Here is an 18,975-nt window from a genome sequence, read left to right as displayed (position 1 = left end):
TCTAATATGAAAAAGAAAAGAAGGGTAATTGTAGTGGGTGACTCCTTTCTGAGGGGATCAGAGGGCCCCATATGTTGACCAGACCCACCCCACAGAGAGATCTGCTGCCTCCCTGGGGCTTGGGTACGGGATATCACTGAGAAACTGCCTGGGCTGATTCAGCCCTCTGATTATTACCCACTGCTGATACTCCAGGCTGGCAGTGATGAGATTGAAAAGAAGCATGACAGGACAATTAAAAGAGACTTTTGGGCACTGGGACAAGTGGTTGATAGAACAGGGGTGCAGGTAGTCTTTTCCTCAGTCCTTTTGGTGGCTGAGAAAAATGGTGAAAGGAATAGGAGAGCTCACATTATCAGTAAGTGGCTCAAGGGTTGGTGTCATTGGCAGAATTTAGGATTCTTTGATTCATGGGGCAACTTTTACGGCACCTGGCCTACTGGAACCAGACAGGCTCCATCTCTCTGTTAAGGGCAGAACGTTTTTAGCTCAAGAACTGGCAGAACTTGTTGAGAGGGCTTTAAACTAGGTCTGAAGGGGGAAGGAGATACATTTGAGCTGTCTGAAAGCAGACCCAAGGGTGGTCTGAGTTGGGGTGAAATCAGCAGCCCAGCTGGGGTACATGTATACCAGTGCACACAGCATGGGTAACAAACAAGAAGAGCTGGAGGCCATCGTCCAACAGCAGAGCTGTGATGTAATTGCCATTACGGAAACATGGTGGGATGACTCACATGGCTGGAGTGCTGCACTGGATGGCTACAAGCTCTTCAGGAGAGACAGGAAAGGGAGAAGAGGTGGAGGGGTTGCCCTTTATATTAGGGAGGCTTTTGTTGCCATAGGTATTGAAACTAATGACGATGAAGTTGAATGCCTGTGGGTGAGAATTAGGGGGAAGGCCAACAAGGCTGACATTCTACTGGGAGTCTGTTATCGTCCACCCAACCAGGAGGAAGAGGTGGACAATTTATTCTATAAACAGCTAGAGTTTCAGGTTAATCAGCCCTTGTTCTTGTAGGAGACTTCAACTTGCCAGAGATCTGCTAGGAACTTAATACAGCTGAAAAAAGGCACTCCAGGAAATTTTTAGAGTGTGTGGAGGACAACTTTTTGTTGCAGCCAGTGGGTGAGCCCACCGGAGAGGGACTGTGTTAGATGTGCTGTTTGCAAATAGAGGTGGGCTGGCGGGAGATGTGGTTGGAGGCCGCTTGGGGCACAGTGATCATGAAATTATAGAATTCTTGATATTTGGTGAAATGAGGAGGAACACCAATAAGACTTTTACATTGGACTTCCGGAGGGCAGACTTTGGCCTACTTAGGAGACTTATTCAGAGAGTTCCTTGGGAAGCACCCTTAAAAACAAAGGACTTCATGAAAGGTGGGTATGCTTCGAAACAGAGATCTTGAGGGCACAGGAACCGACTGTCCCTGTGTGCTGAACGAAGAGTCGATGAGGCAAATGTCCAGCCTGGATGGGGAAGGAGGTTTTGGAGGAGCTTAGGAATAAAAAGAAGATGTATCATCTTTGGAAGGAGGGTCAGGTGTCTCAGGAAGTATTTAAGGGCGTTGCTAGAGCATGTACGAAAAAAATTAGGGAGGCCAAAGGTCAGTTTGAACTTAAAATGGCAATTTCTGTAAAGGATAATAAAATATGTTTTTACAAATATATCCATTGTAAAAGAAAGGGTAAGACCAAGCTTTATTCTTTATTAGATCTGAAAAGGAACTTTGTAACTGCAGACTAAGAGAAGGCAGAAGTGCTTAACACCTTCTTTGCCTCAGTTTTTAGTGAGAAGATGACTTGCCTTCAGGACAACTGTCCTCTTGGACTGGCTGATGATATCAGGGGGCAGAATGGTCCCCCCATTATCTAAGAGGAGGCAGTTAGAGAACTGCTGAGCTGCTTGGATATTCATAAATCCATGGGAACAAATGGGATCCACCACAGGGTGATGAGGGAGCTGGCAGATGAGCTTGTGAACTCGCTCTCCATCATTTACCAGCAGTCCTGGCTCACTGGTGAGGTTCCAGACGACAGGAAGCTGCCCAATGTGACACCCATTCACAACAAGGGTGGGAAGGAGGATCCAAGTAATTATAGACCAGTCAGCCTGACCTCAGTACCCTGTAAGGTAATTGAACAGTTTATACTGAGTGTCATCATGCAGCACTTGCAGGACTACCAGGGTATCAGAGCCAGCCAGCAGGGGTTTAGGAGGGGTAGGTCATGTTTGACCAACCTGGTTTCCTTTTATGATCAGGTGACTCTCCTGGTGGATGCAGGAAAGGCTGTGGATGTTGATGTGTATCTGGACTTCAACAAGGCCTTTGGCACTGTCTCCCACAGCACACTCCTGGAAAAGCTGCAGCCCATGGCTGGGACAGGAGCACTCTGTGCTGGATTCAGAACTGGCTGGATGGCCGGGCCCAGGAACGGTGCTGCATCCAGCTGGTGGCCAGTCACCAGTGGTGTCCCTCAGGGCTCTGTGCTGGGGCCAGCTCTGTTCAATATTTTTATTTATGACATGGATGAGGGTATTCAGTCTCTCATTAGTAAATTTGCAGACAACTCTAAGCTGGGAGCATGTGTCCATCTGTTGGAGAGTAGGAGGGCTCTGCAGCGAGACCTGGAACGGTTGGATGGATGGGCAGAGTCCAATAGGATGAAGTTAATAAATCCAAGTGCCGAGTCCTGCATTTTGGCCACAATAACTGTCTGCAATGCTACAGGCTGGGGACAGTGTAGCTGGACAGTGCCCAGGCAGAAAGGGACCTGGGGGTACTGGCCGACAGCTGGCTGAGCACAAGCCAGCAGAGTGCCCTGGTGGCCAAGAAGGCCAATGGCTCCTGGCATGGATCAGGAGTGGTGTGGCTAGCAAGAGCAGGGAGGTCATTCTGCCTCTGCACTGGGCACTGGTGAGGCCCAACCTTAAGTGCTGTGCCCAGTTCTGGCCCCTCAGTTTGGGAAGGACTTTGAGACACTTGAGCACGCCCAGAGGAGGGAGGAATGACTGAGGGAGCTGGGGTTGTTTAGCCTGGAGTAAAGGAGACTTGGGGGTGACCTTATCACACTCTACAACTTCCTGAAATGTGGTTGTAACCAGGTGGGGGTCGGTCTCTTTCTCCAGGCAACAACTAAAGTTGTTTAGCCTGGAGTAAAGGAGACTTGGGGGTGACCTTATCACACTCTACAACTTCCTGAAATGTGGTTGTAACCAGGTGGGGGTCGGTCTCTTTCTCCAGGCAACAACTAAAAGAACCAGAGGACACAGTCTTAAGCTGCACCAGGGGAAATATAGGTTGGATATTAGGAAAAAGTTTTTTACAGAAAGAGTGATAAAGTACTGGAATGGGCTGCCCGGGGAGGTGGTGGAGTCACCATCCCTGGATGTGTTTTAAAAAAGCCTCGATGTAGCACTCGGTGCCATGGTTTAGTTGAGGTGTTAGGGCATGGGTTGGACTCGATGATCTTGAAGGCCTCTTCCAACCTAGTCATTCTGTGAATTCTGTGAATTCAACCCCAAGTTATGCCTTCACTCAAGCTTGTAATTTAAGTTTCAGGGCCTGGATCACAGATGCAGTCTGCCAATGTAGTCTCACCATCTTCTGGTTTATCAGGTAGAACACACAAATTCTTTTGCAACTTCACAGTAAAGGAACATCTTATCTTGCTGCAGGAAAGGGCTGTGGGATTCAGCAGTCTTAATGATTAAAAGCGAACAAAATTAACAATGATGGACAACTGGCTCTGCTTTTTTTTTGGATCTCACTGAACCTAGGCTCACTCAGATACTGAAACACCACCATCCACATTGCTGGAAAACAAAGGGAAAAGTCCAGGAAGGAAATAAGAGTCCAGACATGTTATCTAAGTCAAAGTAGGATATTTATTTATGTAACTGAAAGTGTTGACACTTGTAGTGCAATGACAACCCCAAGTTTCTTTATCTCTACTTTGAAATAAACCAACTTCCTCAAAACATTTGTGCTTTGCTATCATATGCCTGTTCTACAGTCCCCAGATCATGTAATGCACACTTCACACTACCGAGGTGGCACCTCCTTGGAGTTCCACAGATAAGTTACTTCTTCACTTTGTAACTTGTGTGATATAAAGAATTCACTCAAAGCATCTTCATTTCAGTGTTTCCAACTGCAGGATTTTTAAAGTCACATTAATGTGACTCATTACTCTCACCCCAATTCCATTAATTAATGATTAATTCTCATTTAACCCACATAAATAAGCAAAGTGCAGTGTTCTTGAACTATAACAATGGCTTCAAGCAGGAGTTCATCACAGAAAGAAATTTTGCTAATAGAAAAATGTGATTAAAAAGAAAGGTATTATCAGAAAGGTATGGTCACTGAAACATAAAAAAAATATACTGGCACTTTATGAAGACAACAGGAACTACATCAGGCATCCAACCAACAGTCTTTGGTCACGTCCATTTGAAAGGCAGCTTGATAAAAGACACCTATCAAGGAGCACATGGTAAGTGTCATTACAGCAAACACAGGTGCAACACTTCTATCACCAAGCTCAGCACTAGAGCAGCTCAGTTCAGAAGCCTACCCTGATAGTGAGCAGCAGATGGGCTGTGTCAAGCAACTATGTGCAGTGTGATGTGTCACAAAGTGTCGCTGTTGCAAGGTAGAAAACAAACAAGGTCAATCTTTCTGCAACAAAAACTTCCAGCACTTGGAGGTTTTTCTGTATTTACATTTCTTTCAATAGAAATCTTTGAACGATCAAAGACTGAGTGCAAACAGGTGAAAGAAGTGGTGTGACTGGTGCAATCTCAAGGCACTGAGCATCCACAGCGTGTAAGGGAGAGTGTGGCTGCAGGCAGCTCTCCTTCACCCCAGTGCTACAGGTAGCCAGGGCTAGCTGAATCTACATCACCTTGATTTCTGGCAGTTTCGGGGGGGCCATACCGGCCATTCATATTATGACACTAGCTGCTTGGGCACTTCAGCCAGAACTATCTGGGAAAGTGATTCCTGGGAAGCCTGAAAAGAGAATGGGGAGAATAAATCAAAAATGCCACAAATAACAGATTTGGTAGCCTAGTGAAACACTCTCTTAGAGAATTCAGAACACCTGCCCTGCTCATTCTGTTTTAAGAATTGCTTGCTACAGCTTTAGGAGCACTTCCAGTCAGTCTCAGTGAGCGCTGCTGATAAAAACCGCTTGTTCTCACCTCAACTTCAGACTCACATAGCCCTTATGTGGCCCCAGTCTGAGTGAAAACTGCCCTAGCCACTAGCAAGGTCTCTCATTTTGGGTTTTTATTTGAATCATTCAAGCCAATTGACTATGCAAAATGCATGAACACCAATGCCAGCAGAGGAAGTCAGGGAGCTGGTGAGTGACTGGACTGCTTTTGACAGCAGGGAAGACTGACCTCAACTTCAATCACTCATGGGCCTCAACATCAGAGAGTGACAGTAGTATCTCAGTTCTTTGCTAAATGTTCATATCCCAGGACAGAGAACATCCCCTTTAATCCTGCAATAGCCAAGAAGTAGTATGCAAAATCAATTATACAATGAAGGCTCTCAAGAACGGCAAGACAGCAAGACACAGCTTTGAACACAGAAGCCAACATCTCAACTCTCATTGGGAACAAGCAGCACAGGCATGCCCTCTGAGCATGCAGCTTGCTGCCTTGTCAAGACCGTGGTCATTTTTAGGATGCATACATCCTGGCAATGGGACTCTTCTGAATTTAAAAAAAACATATATTTTTGAACTGTTGGAAAGGCACAAACTGGACAATGTCTCATGCAGCTGGCTCTCCTGTCACAGATTTCAGAACACCGCTGTCTCCATCAAGGAACTCCACTGCTTTAACACCAGCTTCACCAACACCAACAATGATAATGGACATGGGCAGATTAGAGGCATTAACAATGGCTTGCCTAGTTTGGTCTAGATCAGTGATCTCTCCATCTGTGATGATCAGCAAGATAAAGTATTGCTGAAAAACACGAGAAAGCATACAGTTAGGTATTTCAACACCAGAGCTCACATAACTGAAGGCAGATAGAGCACTCCCTTATGCTAAGAAAGAAATCAAATGTTGCTGTGCATGAGACAAAACCAGAACATTAAAGAAACTTATGTTCATTCGCATTTTTCCTATGCCTAATGATTTTCACTGTGCACTTCCAATATTCTCTGTACTAGAAAAAAGAGAAACTATTAAGTTCAATTTATAAAGAACAGTTACATCAATAGGCAAAAAGTACTAGAGACAAAAAGTACTACTAAATAAACACAGCTGCATACGAAATTCACTGATAGGTGCTGTTTTACTGACTGGCATTCAGAAAGGCTAGAGATATTTAATATCCTTGCAGTATAACTCAAAAAGCCTTGGTTCTTTTTTTATCAATAATTTAATTCAGGTGTGTCTAATTAGAAGCATTAGAAGTATTAGACATCCAAAACACAGCAGTGATAAATAACATGAGAGGTTCTAGAGGTAACATGAAGGGAACAAGGGCTTTTCCCGAAAGAAAGGAGTACCTCAAACCAATGTCTTAGTGTGGTAAAGTGTTTATAATTTCTATAATTTTCCAGAAGCTGAAGTTTAGTACCTGGTTCTGAAATGAGCAACTGCTGTTTTATAGTAGCTATTAACAGACTTAAAAGGAGGCAAACACAATGAAAATAAGAGAAAACTGAATTTCCAATTCCAAAGCACAGTTAACATAAATTGCTGTACCCAATTGCTGATTCTTTATTTAAATAGTTAGGTTTAAATCTGAAAGAAAAAGCCCTGCCCATGGCAGGGATCTGAAACTAGATGATCTTTAATGTCCTTTCCAATTCAAACCATTCTCTGATTCTATGAAATTGCAGGAAAAATAACCTAGCAAAGATATGCTGAAGACTATGTTTACTCTTCCTTTCTACCTTGTCAATTTACCTTGTTTAATTGGTTATGTCCTAATTAGACAAGGTCAGAAGCTCTTGGGAACACTATCTTTTCATTTTCTTTGTGCAGAAGTGAGAAAACAATCCCTGACTGAAGATTCAACCATTTCTGTAACAGAAATGGAAATCTGTAAGGGATTTTCTAATGCAAAAAGCTTTTTTCAGGTTAACCAAACAATTTTTTTAAGTCCTATTTTATATGGTACGTACTCTTCTATGGATCCATCTAAATTGGCCTATTCCTGGCTTGTATCAATGGAGCTTCATTTGTCACTGTTTACATTGTCCATCATCAGGTTTTAGCATGGTACTACTCAAAACTGCTGCACAAAGACCCTAAAAGACCACAGACCCAGATCCCAGTGAGGCAGACAAGGCTGAACTGAGAAGAAATGCTTGGATTTTAGCACTGAATTTCTAATTCAACTTTTTGTTGGCCTAAGACCAGAGGAAAAAAACTAAGTGAAAAATGCTTGTTCAAGAACAATTCTGTGTGACAGCATGCTGAGAGATCTCAGCCCTTAAAAGTCATGATCTAGCATTGGGAGCTGCCCTTAAATACAGCAGTGTGCTGGGGTGACCCTGGCTGGATATGAGATGCCCATCAAAGCCATTTATCACCCCACTCTTCAGCTGGACAAGGGAGAGAAAATACAATAAGGCTCATGGGTCAAAATAAGGACAGGGAGATTGCTCAGCACCCACCATCATAGGCAAACCAGATTTGACATGGGGAAATCAGTTGAATTTGTTGCTAATCAAATCCGAATACGATAAAGAAAAGTAAAAACTAAATCATGAAAACATCTTCCCCTCACGTCCCCTCTTCTGAGGCTCAAATTCACTCCCGAATTCTCTCTCTCCTCCCCCCTCAGTGGGGTACAGCAAATGGGGGCTGTGGTCAGTTCACACGTCATCTCTGCTGCTCCTTCCTCACTCAGAGGAAAGTCTCTCCTCACTCCTCCCCTGCTCCAGCAAAGGGTCACTTCCACAGGAAACAATCCTCAATAAACTTCTCCCATATGAGTCCTTCCCACAAGCTGCAGATCTTAATGAACTGCCTGTGTAGGTCCCTCCCACAAGATGCATTCATTCAGGAACAGGCTGCTCCAGGGAAGGGCATCCCTGGGCTGGTGGTGGGTGTTTCCTCTCCCATGGACTCCATGGGCTACAGAGGCACAGCTGTCTCACCATGGTCTTCACCACAGCCTGCAAGGGAATCTCCGCTTGAGTGCTTGGAACACTTTCTCCTCCTTCTTATTTACTAGCCTTGGTGTCTCTAGTATTGATCCTCTAATATATTCTCACTCCCTCCCTCTCAGTGCTGTCACACAGGGTTTTTTTCCCCCTTCTTAAATCTGTTATCCCATCATCACTGATGGGCTTGGTCTTTGCCAGTGATGAGTCTGCCTTGGAGCTGGCTGGCATCAGCTCCATCAGATACCAGGGAAGACTCTGGCAGCTTGTCAGAGAAACCACCCCTGTAGCCCCCACTACCAAAACGTTGTCATACAAACCAAATAGAACCTGAAACCACCTCCTCTGAAGAAGATGGCTATGAAGAAAAGCAAGCTTTTAAGACAAACTTGAAAAGAGAGCGGTCAAACATATCCACATTGCTGGTGGGGAAATCCTGGTTTCTAAAAGCCTCAGCAGATGGTGGCTCTGGAATCTTAACAAGCACAGGCAAAGGGCTGAGCTGAATCCACTGGCACCTGTAACCCAGCAGAAGTAACCAATTTGAAGCAACAAAAAATTCAGTACAGACTGACAATCAATTAAATCTAGACCCCTTCACTGAAGGTTATGGAGCTTGCCTGCATCAACACACATCTGCTTTTGTCAGCATCAAGGTGAGAGTAAAGCTATATTTGCCCCATGTCTTGGTGCTGCATTTAATTTCTACCAGTTGTGAAAGAAACACAGGACTTCAAACATCTCCCCCACTCAGTGGCATTATTAATAAAGAGGTGTTCTCATCTTGGCAATAAGGGTTGCTGGGGTTGAAGTTCAAAGCAAACTCATGAGATACCTTGGGAAATGGGACATTACAAACAGTTACGGAATGCAGACATGGACAGAGCAAGGGCCCAGCATTGTGAAGGCCCTACCTGCCAGCTAGGAGGAACCTGAGCTCCAAACCCAAATGCAGGAAACAGCTTGTCACTGGAAAGAGAGGGCAACAATAAAAATGAGAAAGAGCAATTCTGTAATAACTCACTCTTCAGTTTTCTTCACCAAAAGTAGCTGGAGACCAAGGCAGAATTCCTGCCACAAAGAATTGGTACATCATCTAGCTGCCCATGGCCTAGCACCAGGTATCCAATGGTTTCAGACTTGGGCTTGAGAGTTAGATAACTTCTCTCAGTGCAGCACCCCACAGGACTCTCAGGAGATTCCAAAGCAGCAAGAGAAAAGCCAGACCACTCCCAGCCTGGCTACAGGACAAAGCAGACAAACATGACTGCTCCCATTGCTCCCAATGTTCATTCCCATTGAACCAAATAGGACATTCATGTTTGCAGTGCATCATCTGCAACAAGAGATCAGTGCCCAGCTGAAGCATCAAAGGACTCAGAAGGGACAAGCCAAGTAAATACGGCAAATTATGAAGGGCTGCCATTGCCCTCCCTAGCACTCACAGAAGCAAGAGGAAACAGTAGCAGCTCCTAAAGGGATCTCCCAAGGAAAGGCAGCCCCTCAATCATTAAAACAGTGCAGGGCTAGAACAAGCTGTTCTAGTCACATTTTTGACATGGTGACTAGATCAGTCAAGATCATTACATATGTGTCATAATTCTGGACTACACTTCCCACACTCCAGATGGCAATCAGGTACTCATTTATGCCATCTGGGCTGACGTAGTGAAAAGAATCTGGTGACTTGGGATCTCCACTGGAGGCAGTGAAGTCTACACCCACCTGATCAGGCAACATGATGGCAGCAAGTCACTGATATGTCAGCACAAACAAACAAACTATATCCAGAAACAAGGAGTTAGCTCAAGCCCACACAGTTCCTTTTCTCCCAGGCACACAGCAACCCTACACAGGGACATGCACACAAGCCTGCACCCCTTTTCCCACTTGGGTACAGGTATTTCCAACCCATACCAATCCTTTCCACTGACAGACCAAACAAACCAATTTCTCAAAAGAAGTTTAAGAAGCCTTAGCTCCATTAAAGTGCTACTTGATCACAAAAAACAAAAATACAGTACCCTTTAGTGTTTTGCGGACTTCATCACTGCAAATTCATACTGCATTTGCAGTCACTCATGCTGCCAATAAAAGTACTGAACACAACCTCACTGCTTTTGTCCTGTCATCTACCAATACAAGCAGTGGGGAACAATTCACCATAACGTTAATCTGGCAGCCTCCCATCACATAGTCCAGAAATGAATATTCTGTCTCAATCTAGAGGAACAGACATCGTAACACCTACTCATTTTGCTATGATCAGAAAATAAAAAAGAAAAAAAACCCAACAAAAATCTTCCTACCTTGCAGGATTTTATCCTAATAATGCCAGAGTTTTTGTAGTTGTTTTTCTTTTGTTTTTTTCTCAGGATGAATGCATTCATATTCCACTTACAGAAAGCAAGCACAGAAGCAAGTTCCAAAATATGTGCCTTTACAGGAGAGCAAATTACTGAAACAGACAGTGCCACACATCCCCCAGTTTCAGAGTTACCAAAATACCCAGTAGAATTAAGAAATCGAATTTTGAAAGGTCTGCGACTACTTTGGCCACTGTCTAATGAGCTAAACAGAGTGCTTTTGCCACCAGCACTAGGCAGAGGAAGCAAAACTCTCAGAGTGGGGAGGCTAAAAAAGCCTGGACCACAGGTTCCCAGTGGCAGTGCTTTCCTGGTTGGATTCATTCACATTGGTTCTGAATTCACAAGGGCTAGAAAAAAGGCAAGAACCTTCCACCCGCTTTTGTATTATGCTCAGTCAAGCTGGCTGGCAACTGGAGTAGTCCTGGGCTACATCCTGTGTGCAAATACAGCTGCCTCAATTCAGGTGAATCTCAATCTCCAGGAGAATGAGATGTCAGGTTTTCACTGCAAACAAACCAAAACCAGCACCACCAGCATGTGACTCAACTTACTCTAGTATTGGATGACCAAGACAAGTGCCCCTTGGAAGGACTACTGTTAGCAAGCAAGGTGACCAGAGTGCTCAGGAGGGGGACCAGCTCCAGCACATACATTATATGAGACAAGCTGTGCTTCTGGACTCATCTGTTAGAGCACCAAAACGCACTTCTATTTTCACTTAATTCAGCAGAGGCCAAAGCAAGCTGAACTGCTGGGAAAAGTAGCTTAGCGGACAACAGGGTCAGCAGATAACAGGCTCAAGGATATTTTTAGAAATAGGAATGGTAACAGAACCCAAAGAAAACAAAGAAATATAATTCCCACACCAGTTTTTATTATTTTAAAATGTTGGCTTAATAATACAAAAATAGACGTTTGGAGGCAATAACTAAAAGTTCATATCCGAGGTCAATATTAGAAAGGGTTTGAAAGACTGAAATCTGAACTAAGTTAGCAGGGGCTGAGGAAGTTCACCAGAGAGGCAGCACCAGCTGTCTGCATGTGCTCCAGGGTCATTTTCAAAGTGCCTAACAAGTCATGTGAGCCATCACTGTCATGATCTGCACACTGCACCTGAAAGGAGACGGAAGCAGGCAATGGGCAGGTGTCCTGCATTAGGGAGACTGGCCATGGCTTACTGCCCCATCTCCTGTCTGACAGCTCTGCTTCAATGCTGGTGAACTCCCCCATGCCATCAGGACTGGGGATGCTGGCCACACCACTAACTGAAACCCAGGAGCAAAGACACACAGCCAGAGTGAATCTCAAGAGAGGAACATGTTCACTTCCTCACCCATTTAAGTATGCATGGTGAAAACTTAAAAAAAAAAATCTTCCCCTGGTTTAAATGGAAGAGATTAAACAAATAAATAAATAAATATTTTAAAGAAACATTAAAACCCCCCAACATTTCACAGTACAAATGTCTAAATATGAGGTCATTCAGGACAAGATATGCAACTGGGGTAATGGGAACAAGCAATTAAAACTTTATTATCCAAACTATGCTCCTTTTTTCTGTTCAACAAGAGTATCAATTTACAAGGAAATTCTAATTTCCATGGAACAGTAAGTCTGTCTCTTTCTGCATCTTATACCAACCAAATTATAAATACTTTATTAATAAACAGTAATTTTTATGTCAGAATGAAGGCTTCAGAACCAGATAATGCAGAACAGCAATGCATATACAAATAAAAATACATTAATAACTGGTTTACAGGAACATGGTGTCACAGCTCTCCACAAAATCACCAGTGACGAGCATTTCTAACATGTTCAACTGCAGAACACAAGTAATTCCAGAAGCAGTCAACTAAGGGACAGTTGTAAGCAGCTGCCTCTTCCTCCTCTGAAGCTCACATGCCACACAGATTCAGGAACTCTCTTTCTGATATCTGCCTTCAGAAATCAAGTTGATGTTACTCCAGTATAAACCACAGTGACAGCTTTCTCCTAAGGACAATGGGACAAGATGAACCCATGGGTAATTCCACACCCTGAAAAGGATGTCAAATTCAACGGCTACATATCTGAATTTGACACAGGGTTCTTTACAGAACTATTCAGATCTACGGGGTGTCTTCCACTGGTATCAGTGGAAAACCCATGCAAACAGCCAGGTGAATTATGGCTTAATGTAGTCACCTAAATGGGAAGCACCATGGCATCTTCCAGTGTCTTAATGGCAAAAGATACCACAGAGACTGTTCCCCCTTCTCCTCCCCCATCTTTCCCACCTAACTTCTGCTCTTCTCATCTAAACACTCCACCATGAAGCAATTCCCACTCTTCCTCCCTGAATTTCACTCAGCTTCTCCCAACATTTCTGATGTTTGCACATCACCCAAAAGTGACTGGATCATGCCAGGGAGGCCTTCTCTTGTGCAGAAGCCAGGGCGCAGACTCCCAGTGAAGAGTCTCCTGTATGCCAGTACACCTGGAGAGCTTCAGGGAATCCAGCCACTGCCATCTCCACACATCTCCTCTCCCCTCCTTCCTGCTCCTACTCCCCTCACAGCCATGCCAAGGACCAGTTCAGTTATTAGTTCACAACATGGTATGGCTTAAAACAAACTCTTTTTACAAGGGTTTTTTTCTAAGACTGGCCAAGATTCACTGCAGGCAGCCCAAAGAGTGGTGTTGCTGCACACAAAACCCTCCAATACTGCAGGACACTGTACTGACTTATTTATTATTTCTTCACAAATAAACTCTCCAATACTCATTACAAGCCATGGAATACAGTCAGCAAGGAAAAGGCCCCTTTCATCTACAGGAGGAACTTTCAAAATCCACAGAAAATTATTTTGCCTTTGTGTATATGCCATTAAACCTGAGAATACCAACAAATACAAATTTCTATTTTGCTACTTCTATTTCCTACATTTGTTATTTCTATTTAAGTAACTATGGGGCTGAGGTGCTGCTTTCACTTATTTTTCATAAAACTGTAACAAAGATTAGGCTGCGTCACAAATATGAGCTGTTCTTAACACAGAACAAGGAGAACATCACTCTGAATCACAATGAAGAAAGAATTGCCGTAACAGTAGATAACATTTGATCAAAAGATTTATGTTCACACACATATTGAGCATTTAATCCTCATGAAGAGCTGGCAAAGTTGTTGTTTAGGGGATACACCAAAATGGTGTACACTGCCCAAAGTTTCACCACTAGGTAAATTTTTGGAAGCCTCAAACAAGAGGTTTCAAGGAACAAATTCCAAATGAAAAATAAAACAGTAGTGCAATATTATATACTTCAGTGTTGTTAGTGAAACTCCTGACTATCAGTCTAGACTCCCCTGACTAACTTCCCCAGCATCTTAAAGATATGAACAGCTTAATCCTTTTTCACAGCTGCATTGGGAAATTTCAGAGATTATTTGCCCATACATCAAGAATTTTGGCTTAAATGAACTAACAGAAAAAAGCTATCCTTTTGAAGAAGTAGATAATTCTGAAGTGGACTCCAAAGCATAGAAAGCTTCTAAAAAACAAACAAAACAAAGTAACAATGCAATATTTTTGGGCTATAGCAAATACAGCCCCACAAAACAGCATGTGTTGACCATGCCATGTCAGTTCTAACCAATGACAATATGCACCTTTTAGTCATCTCCTCTATATGCTTGCTGCACACTTTGAACAAAGATGACTTCTTTCTGACCTAAGACTGTTGATTCCCCACCAATAACAACTCACAAACACCACTTAGAACACTGCCACCTATCAACAAGTCCAGCACACCTGTTTGAGGTTTGGATTTTTCTATTTTTTTCTTTCTCTCAGGGAATTTTCCTCCCATTTGTTGCCTAAGAGAGACAAAAGATGAGGCCAATATGGGGAGGAGGGGACAAGGGGTGTAGTTGGCTGCAGTCTCTTAGCTGGGGAGTGAGCTTGGTAGCTGGGGATTTTCTCTTGCGAAGTGCAGAGATACCAAGACTTAGCTGGGGGCCAGGGCCTGGGCTCAGCCCTCTCTTGCAGCCTCGCTCTTGGGATCAGAGGTCATGGTTGTGGTTTTGGTGCTGGACTGCTGCTGCCCAAAGGCTTTACCACTGTGGAGTTTTGTCCTTCACTGCTTCTCCTTACCTTGGGTGAGACTCTGCTCGTAAGAGCAGCTGTTGAACTGGGACCTTTTCAACAACCAACCTCACTGGAAGAGACCCTCATCAAGTGTTTGAGTGCCTCAGGGGAAACCCAGTACCCCTCTCCGCCTCTGGAGGGAGCACCTCCCTGCTGCTTGTGGGAGCCAGGTTGCCACTGCTGGACCCCCATTGCTCCTGCCACAGCTTTGGCTTTTGCTACTCTTTGTCCGCCACCCACAGTCTGCTCACCTCTGCTGTTCCAGCCTGCTGTTCTGAGGTTCCTGCCTGGCTGCTTCCGTGAGTTTTGCCAACGAAGCCCCTTCTCCATCCCTTCCGCCCGGAACTGCACCGCAGTGGAAGGTGCCTGCAGCCAGGACAAGGCCGGCCCTGGGGCTCTGCGTCTGCTCATCTGTGCTGCCAGGCTTGGTGTTTGTTTGCCTTGTTATACACACACACACGCTAGTAAGGAACTGCTATTCCTTTTCTGGTATCTTTGCCTGAAAGTCCCGTCATTTCAAAGTTATAATAATTCAGAGGAAAGGGGGTCATATTTTCCATTCCAAGGGAGGTTCCCGCCTTCTTTGGCAGACACCTGTCTTTTACACCAAGACAACACCTATTTCCAGGTTAATAATCTCAGTAATTATTAGGAACTACCATACTGCACAAAGAACAACATTAGCATGCATGCGTTTTGCTAAATCTTCCATATCAAGCTTTCAGCATGAGATCTCTTCAGAGAGAGGATGAAGAAGTAAAATTCTGCAAATGTAAAGCATTTACGTGTTAGAAAAGTAGACAGAAATTACACTCACACAGAACAATCTATGTATTCAAATGCCTTTAAATTATCAATGCATTGCTTAGAAGAAAAATTAACGTATTAAGTTGCTATCAGATCTTTCTTTTGTAGAAACATATTAAAATATGTAGTTGTTCTGCTATACCTCCACAAGCCAGGGACACAGAGAATTAATTATCATATACAAGACCACAGGGGAATGCAATTCTGACTCAAAACTAAATTTCTACTTGAAAAAGATAGAAAAAGAGTTGGGAAAACCTTCCAGTCTCTTGAGTGGATAAATCTGACAGATACTTCAAAGACCTCTCTGTGTTAGTATCCCAAGGCGCTTAAGTTTTTCCAATATCTGCAAGTTTCTCAGTTAACATTGAAACAGTGCTAGAAAGCTGCAATGAAAAAAACCAAAAACGACCAACCACCCAACCAAACAAGACACCACCACCAAAGCTCAATCTGAAACCCTGGCCAAAATACTGAAAAAAACAGTCACAATTCTTCTTATGACTAATCATTGGAAATTGTGTCACTTCTGCATTTCGCGACTTCTCAATTTGACAACTCGTCATATTTTAAAACAGACGTATAATCCCTTATCTGCTGCACTACAATTCTAGAAAGGCAATCTAATAACTTAAATATGACTAGACAACGTGATAACTCATAGCATCAACAGAAAATTGATGACTTGGAACAACAAAGAGAATTTCTAAAGGCTGTACCTTGATAGGTTTATTAAAATCTCCACCACAGAAAGTTTGCAAGGGAACAACTGAACTTCCTCCAGCATGGATTTAAGTTGTTCTTGATGACCTTAAAAATATGACAGCATAATGTCACATGAGGAATACAGCATGCAAGTCACTAGGAATGATGACATGAGGACTCTTCATGGCAAGTTAAGAACAGCTTCAACCAGTTCAATCCTGGCATGTATCAATGGCCAAGCAACAGCTCTGCAAGAAATAAAAGCTTGATGCTCTCAGTGAAGTTACATTTTACAGCCAAGCTCAACACCAACGAGAAGGAAGAGAGACCCTCTTCTCACTTGCTGTCCATGGTCAGACTCCTTACTCAGGTAGCTCCATCCAGTCACCAGGCAGCAAATAAACAATTTGCTGCAGCCATTGTGAGGAGAATACCTTTTTATAGGATACTTTCTCTGCAAAACTGATGCAAAGTGTGACCAGTAGTGGGACTCTCTCTCACTTTGAGTAAGAATAAGCTGTCTGATCAAGGAAAACACTGTGTGGAAATTCTACCTCTGCTCTGTACACAAGCTGCCATGCTCCAGCATTGCTCTGCTTGTCCAACTCCAGAAATTGATCCGATTTACCTAAGAAATCCTGCACACAAAAAAACCAGAAGTAATCAGCCTCCTCTATATTTTACCAAAATGAGTAAAGAATTAACTAAATAGTAGACAATACTTCAAAAAATAATGAAGTCAAACAAACTATGCATTAATTTTCTTTCCTCTTTCCTTTTTTATTTTCCTTTAAAAAAATGCTACACTCTTTAAGTCATCAGCATTTATAAGCTCCAATTCCAAGATCTCCTCTTCAAACCACTTTTGTCCCTACAAATTCCATCATTTTGCTAACTGAGAGTTAGGTGACTAAATCCCTGTATTGGTCTTAAAATAACATTGAGCAGAACACCTACATTTCCACCTTTTCTTCTTTAACAAAATTTCTGAAATATCAGTTTGCTTGAGACAATTATATAAGTGATTGGTATTCATATACAGAATATTCCAAAACCAAAATAATACCTTAAAACCTAAACCTGGCAGTTGAGTTTCTAGTTTGACATTGTGGACTTCAACATGCAATTGTATCTCCATCTTACTCCACTGTAAATAACACAAAACACAGCAAGCCTTTGCTCACAAATGGATTACTGGCTTAGCTTAATGTCTGCAAACACAGAGATTCCTGACCAAAAGGCACAAAATGTAATTACTAGAGAAGTATGCAAGATATTTTTTTTAAAAATCAATACCTTTTTGTCCAAGTTTTGGGCTTCAATTTCCAGGTACACAAACCTGGCATCCTTAATCTCCTCTGCTGAAATCCCTGCCATGGAAATTTAGGGGGGAAAAAATGTAAACAAGAAATCACAGAGTTTTGCTTATATTTTGTCCATAAAAGAAACTGTAATTTCTTCTAAATATCCCTCTCCTGTATATATGTAGCATTTGAAGATATACTGACAAGAAACCAGAAAAGCCACTTTATCCCAGACAACATATTGAGAGAGGTTTTTCAAACAAAAACCTTATCTACCGTAATAGTGCCCTTTCCTGCTGGCTTTTCCTGCTTCAATTCCAGCAGTTGGGTGAACACTGAGCTGGACACAACCTAAGGTTAGAAGACAGATAATAAAAATATCATGTTAGACAAAGAGGAAAGAATTACTCTTGAAGTGCCTCCTAAGTTAAGCACTTAATTACAAAATACATGTATTTCTAACCTTTGCTTTGTGATCGACATAACGATTTTTCTAACCACATTCAATGGTAACACAAACGAACATGTTTAACAGTGTTTCCAAATTTGAATATGTTTCAGCCTTTGACAAAGCACATTTTCGCTTCATTTTTCATAATAAACCCAACTCCCTCTGCTATTTTGTACATCATTTAACACGTCTACACGTACCTGATCCAGTGCACACTCAATCCGTCCCAGGTAGTCATCATCATTTAAATCAAACGACTTGTTATCAATATCATACATGCCAAATTTTAGCTTCTGTACTTTCTCAAAGTAGTAGTCCACAAACAGTTTCCTGCAGAATTCAGGGTCTTGGCAGTTCTTGACCTTTTCCGTGTGATCTAGCTGCACAACAACACAGGAGCAAAGCTGTTGACAATGAGTAACAAGCCCATATTCTCCCACACAGCTTTTTTACCTGCACCAGGTGGACACAGGCATCAGCAAGGCTACACAACCTGCACCATGCCTCATGCTCAGCGACAAACTGGGCTGACCGATGGCTCACCAAGAAAGGAAATGGCATTGAAAAACGCTATTGTATGGGAAAATTCTGGAAACTAGGGGCAAAAGACTGCTGAAAAAATGTATTCTGGAGCTTGTGCTCTACAGCAAGTCACATCGTTACAGGCAAATGAACCTCCTGATGCAACTCTGAGCAAACAAGTCAGCAATTAAAGAAAATACTGAAGGTTTGAGTGTGGACAATGTGACTGCTCACCAATCGTAAATCTGAATTAAGTACGTCACACACCTGCCAGGAAAACCTACGGGATGGAAAAGGGGAGACTCAGCGTTTGTACAGCCACCAGCAGCGCGCGGGCCGCTCTTACCTCAGCCCACCACCGGCCATCGCCCGCGTCCTGCGCAGGACGCAGAGGGAGTCCGACCTGGAGCTCAGGTTACGTCGAGGAGGCTCCGCCAGGCCAGGGACAGCTCCACCCGGGACACGCACGCAGCCATCTGCGGGCAGAGCACAGCGTCAGACGGCCCGGCCCGGACCCGGCGTGCCCCCGATGCGGCGGA

At 43.3% G+C, this 18,975-nt stretch overlaps 1 protein-coding gene across 1 annotated transcript; it reads right to left on the bottom strand.

The window, feature by feature from the left end:
- Positions 1 to 3,864: 3,864 nt before the first annotated feature.
- Positions 3,865 to 18,912, bottom strand: CPNE1 (copine 1). Its single transcript, XM_031063109.1, is given in 18 exon segments — positions 3,865 to 4,931; positions 4,934 to 5,018; positions 5,753 to 6,067; positions 9,063 to 9,117; positions 9,698 to 9,873; positions 10,312 to 10,371; positions 10,458 to 10,517; positions 10,519 to 10,544; positions 11,513 to 11,630; positions 16,174 to 16,221; positions 16,223 to 16,264; positions 16,714 to 16,797; positions 17,456 to 17,528; positions 17,741 to 17,814; positions 18,115 to 18,294; positions 18,783 to 18,817; positions 18,820 to 18,855; positions 18,858 to 18,912. Coding segments are annotated over 18 exon segments (1,551 nt in total). The 3' UTR covers positions 3,865 to 4,902.
- Positions 18,913 to 18,975: the final 63 nt, after the last annotated feature.

Source organism: Geospiza fortis, unplaced genomic scaffold (genome assembly GCF_000277835.1).
Source record: "Geospiza fortis unplaced genomic scaffold, GeoFor_1.0 scaffold657, whole genome shotgun sequence".
In the NCBI taxonomy this organism is placed as follows: Eukaryota; Metazoa; Chordata; class Aves; order Passeriformes; family Thraupidae; genus Geospiza; species Geospiza fortis.
This window is presented reverse-complemented; position numbering and strand designations above follow the sequence as displayed.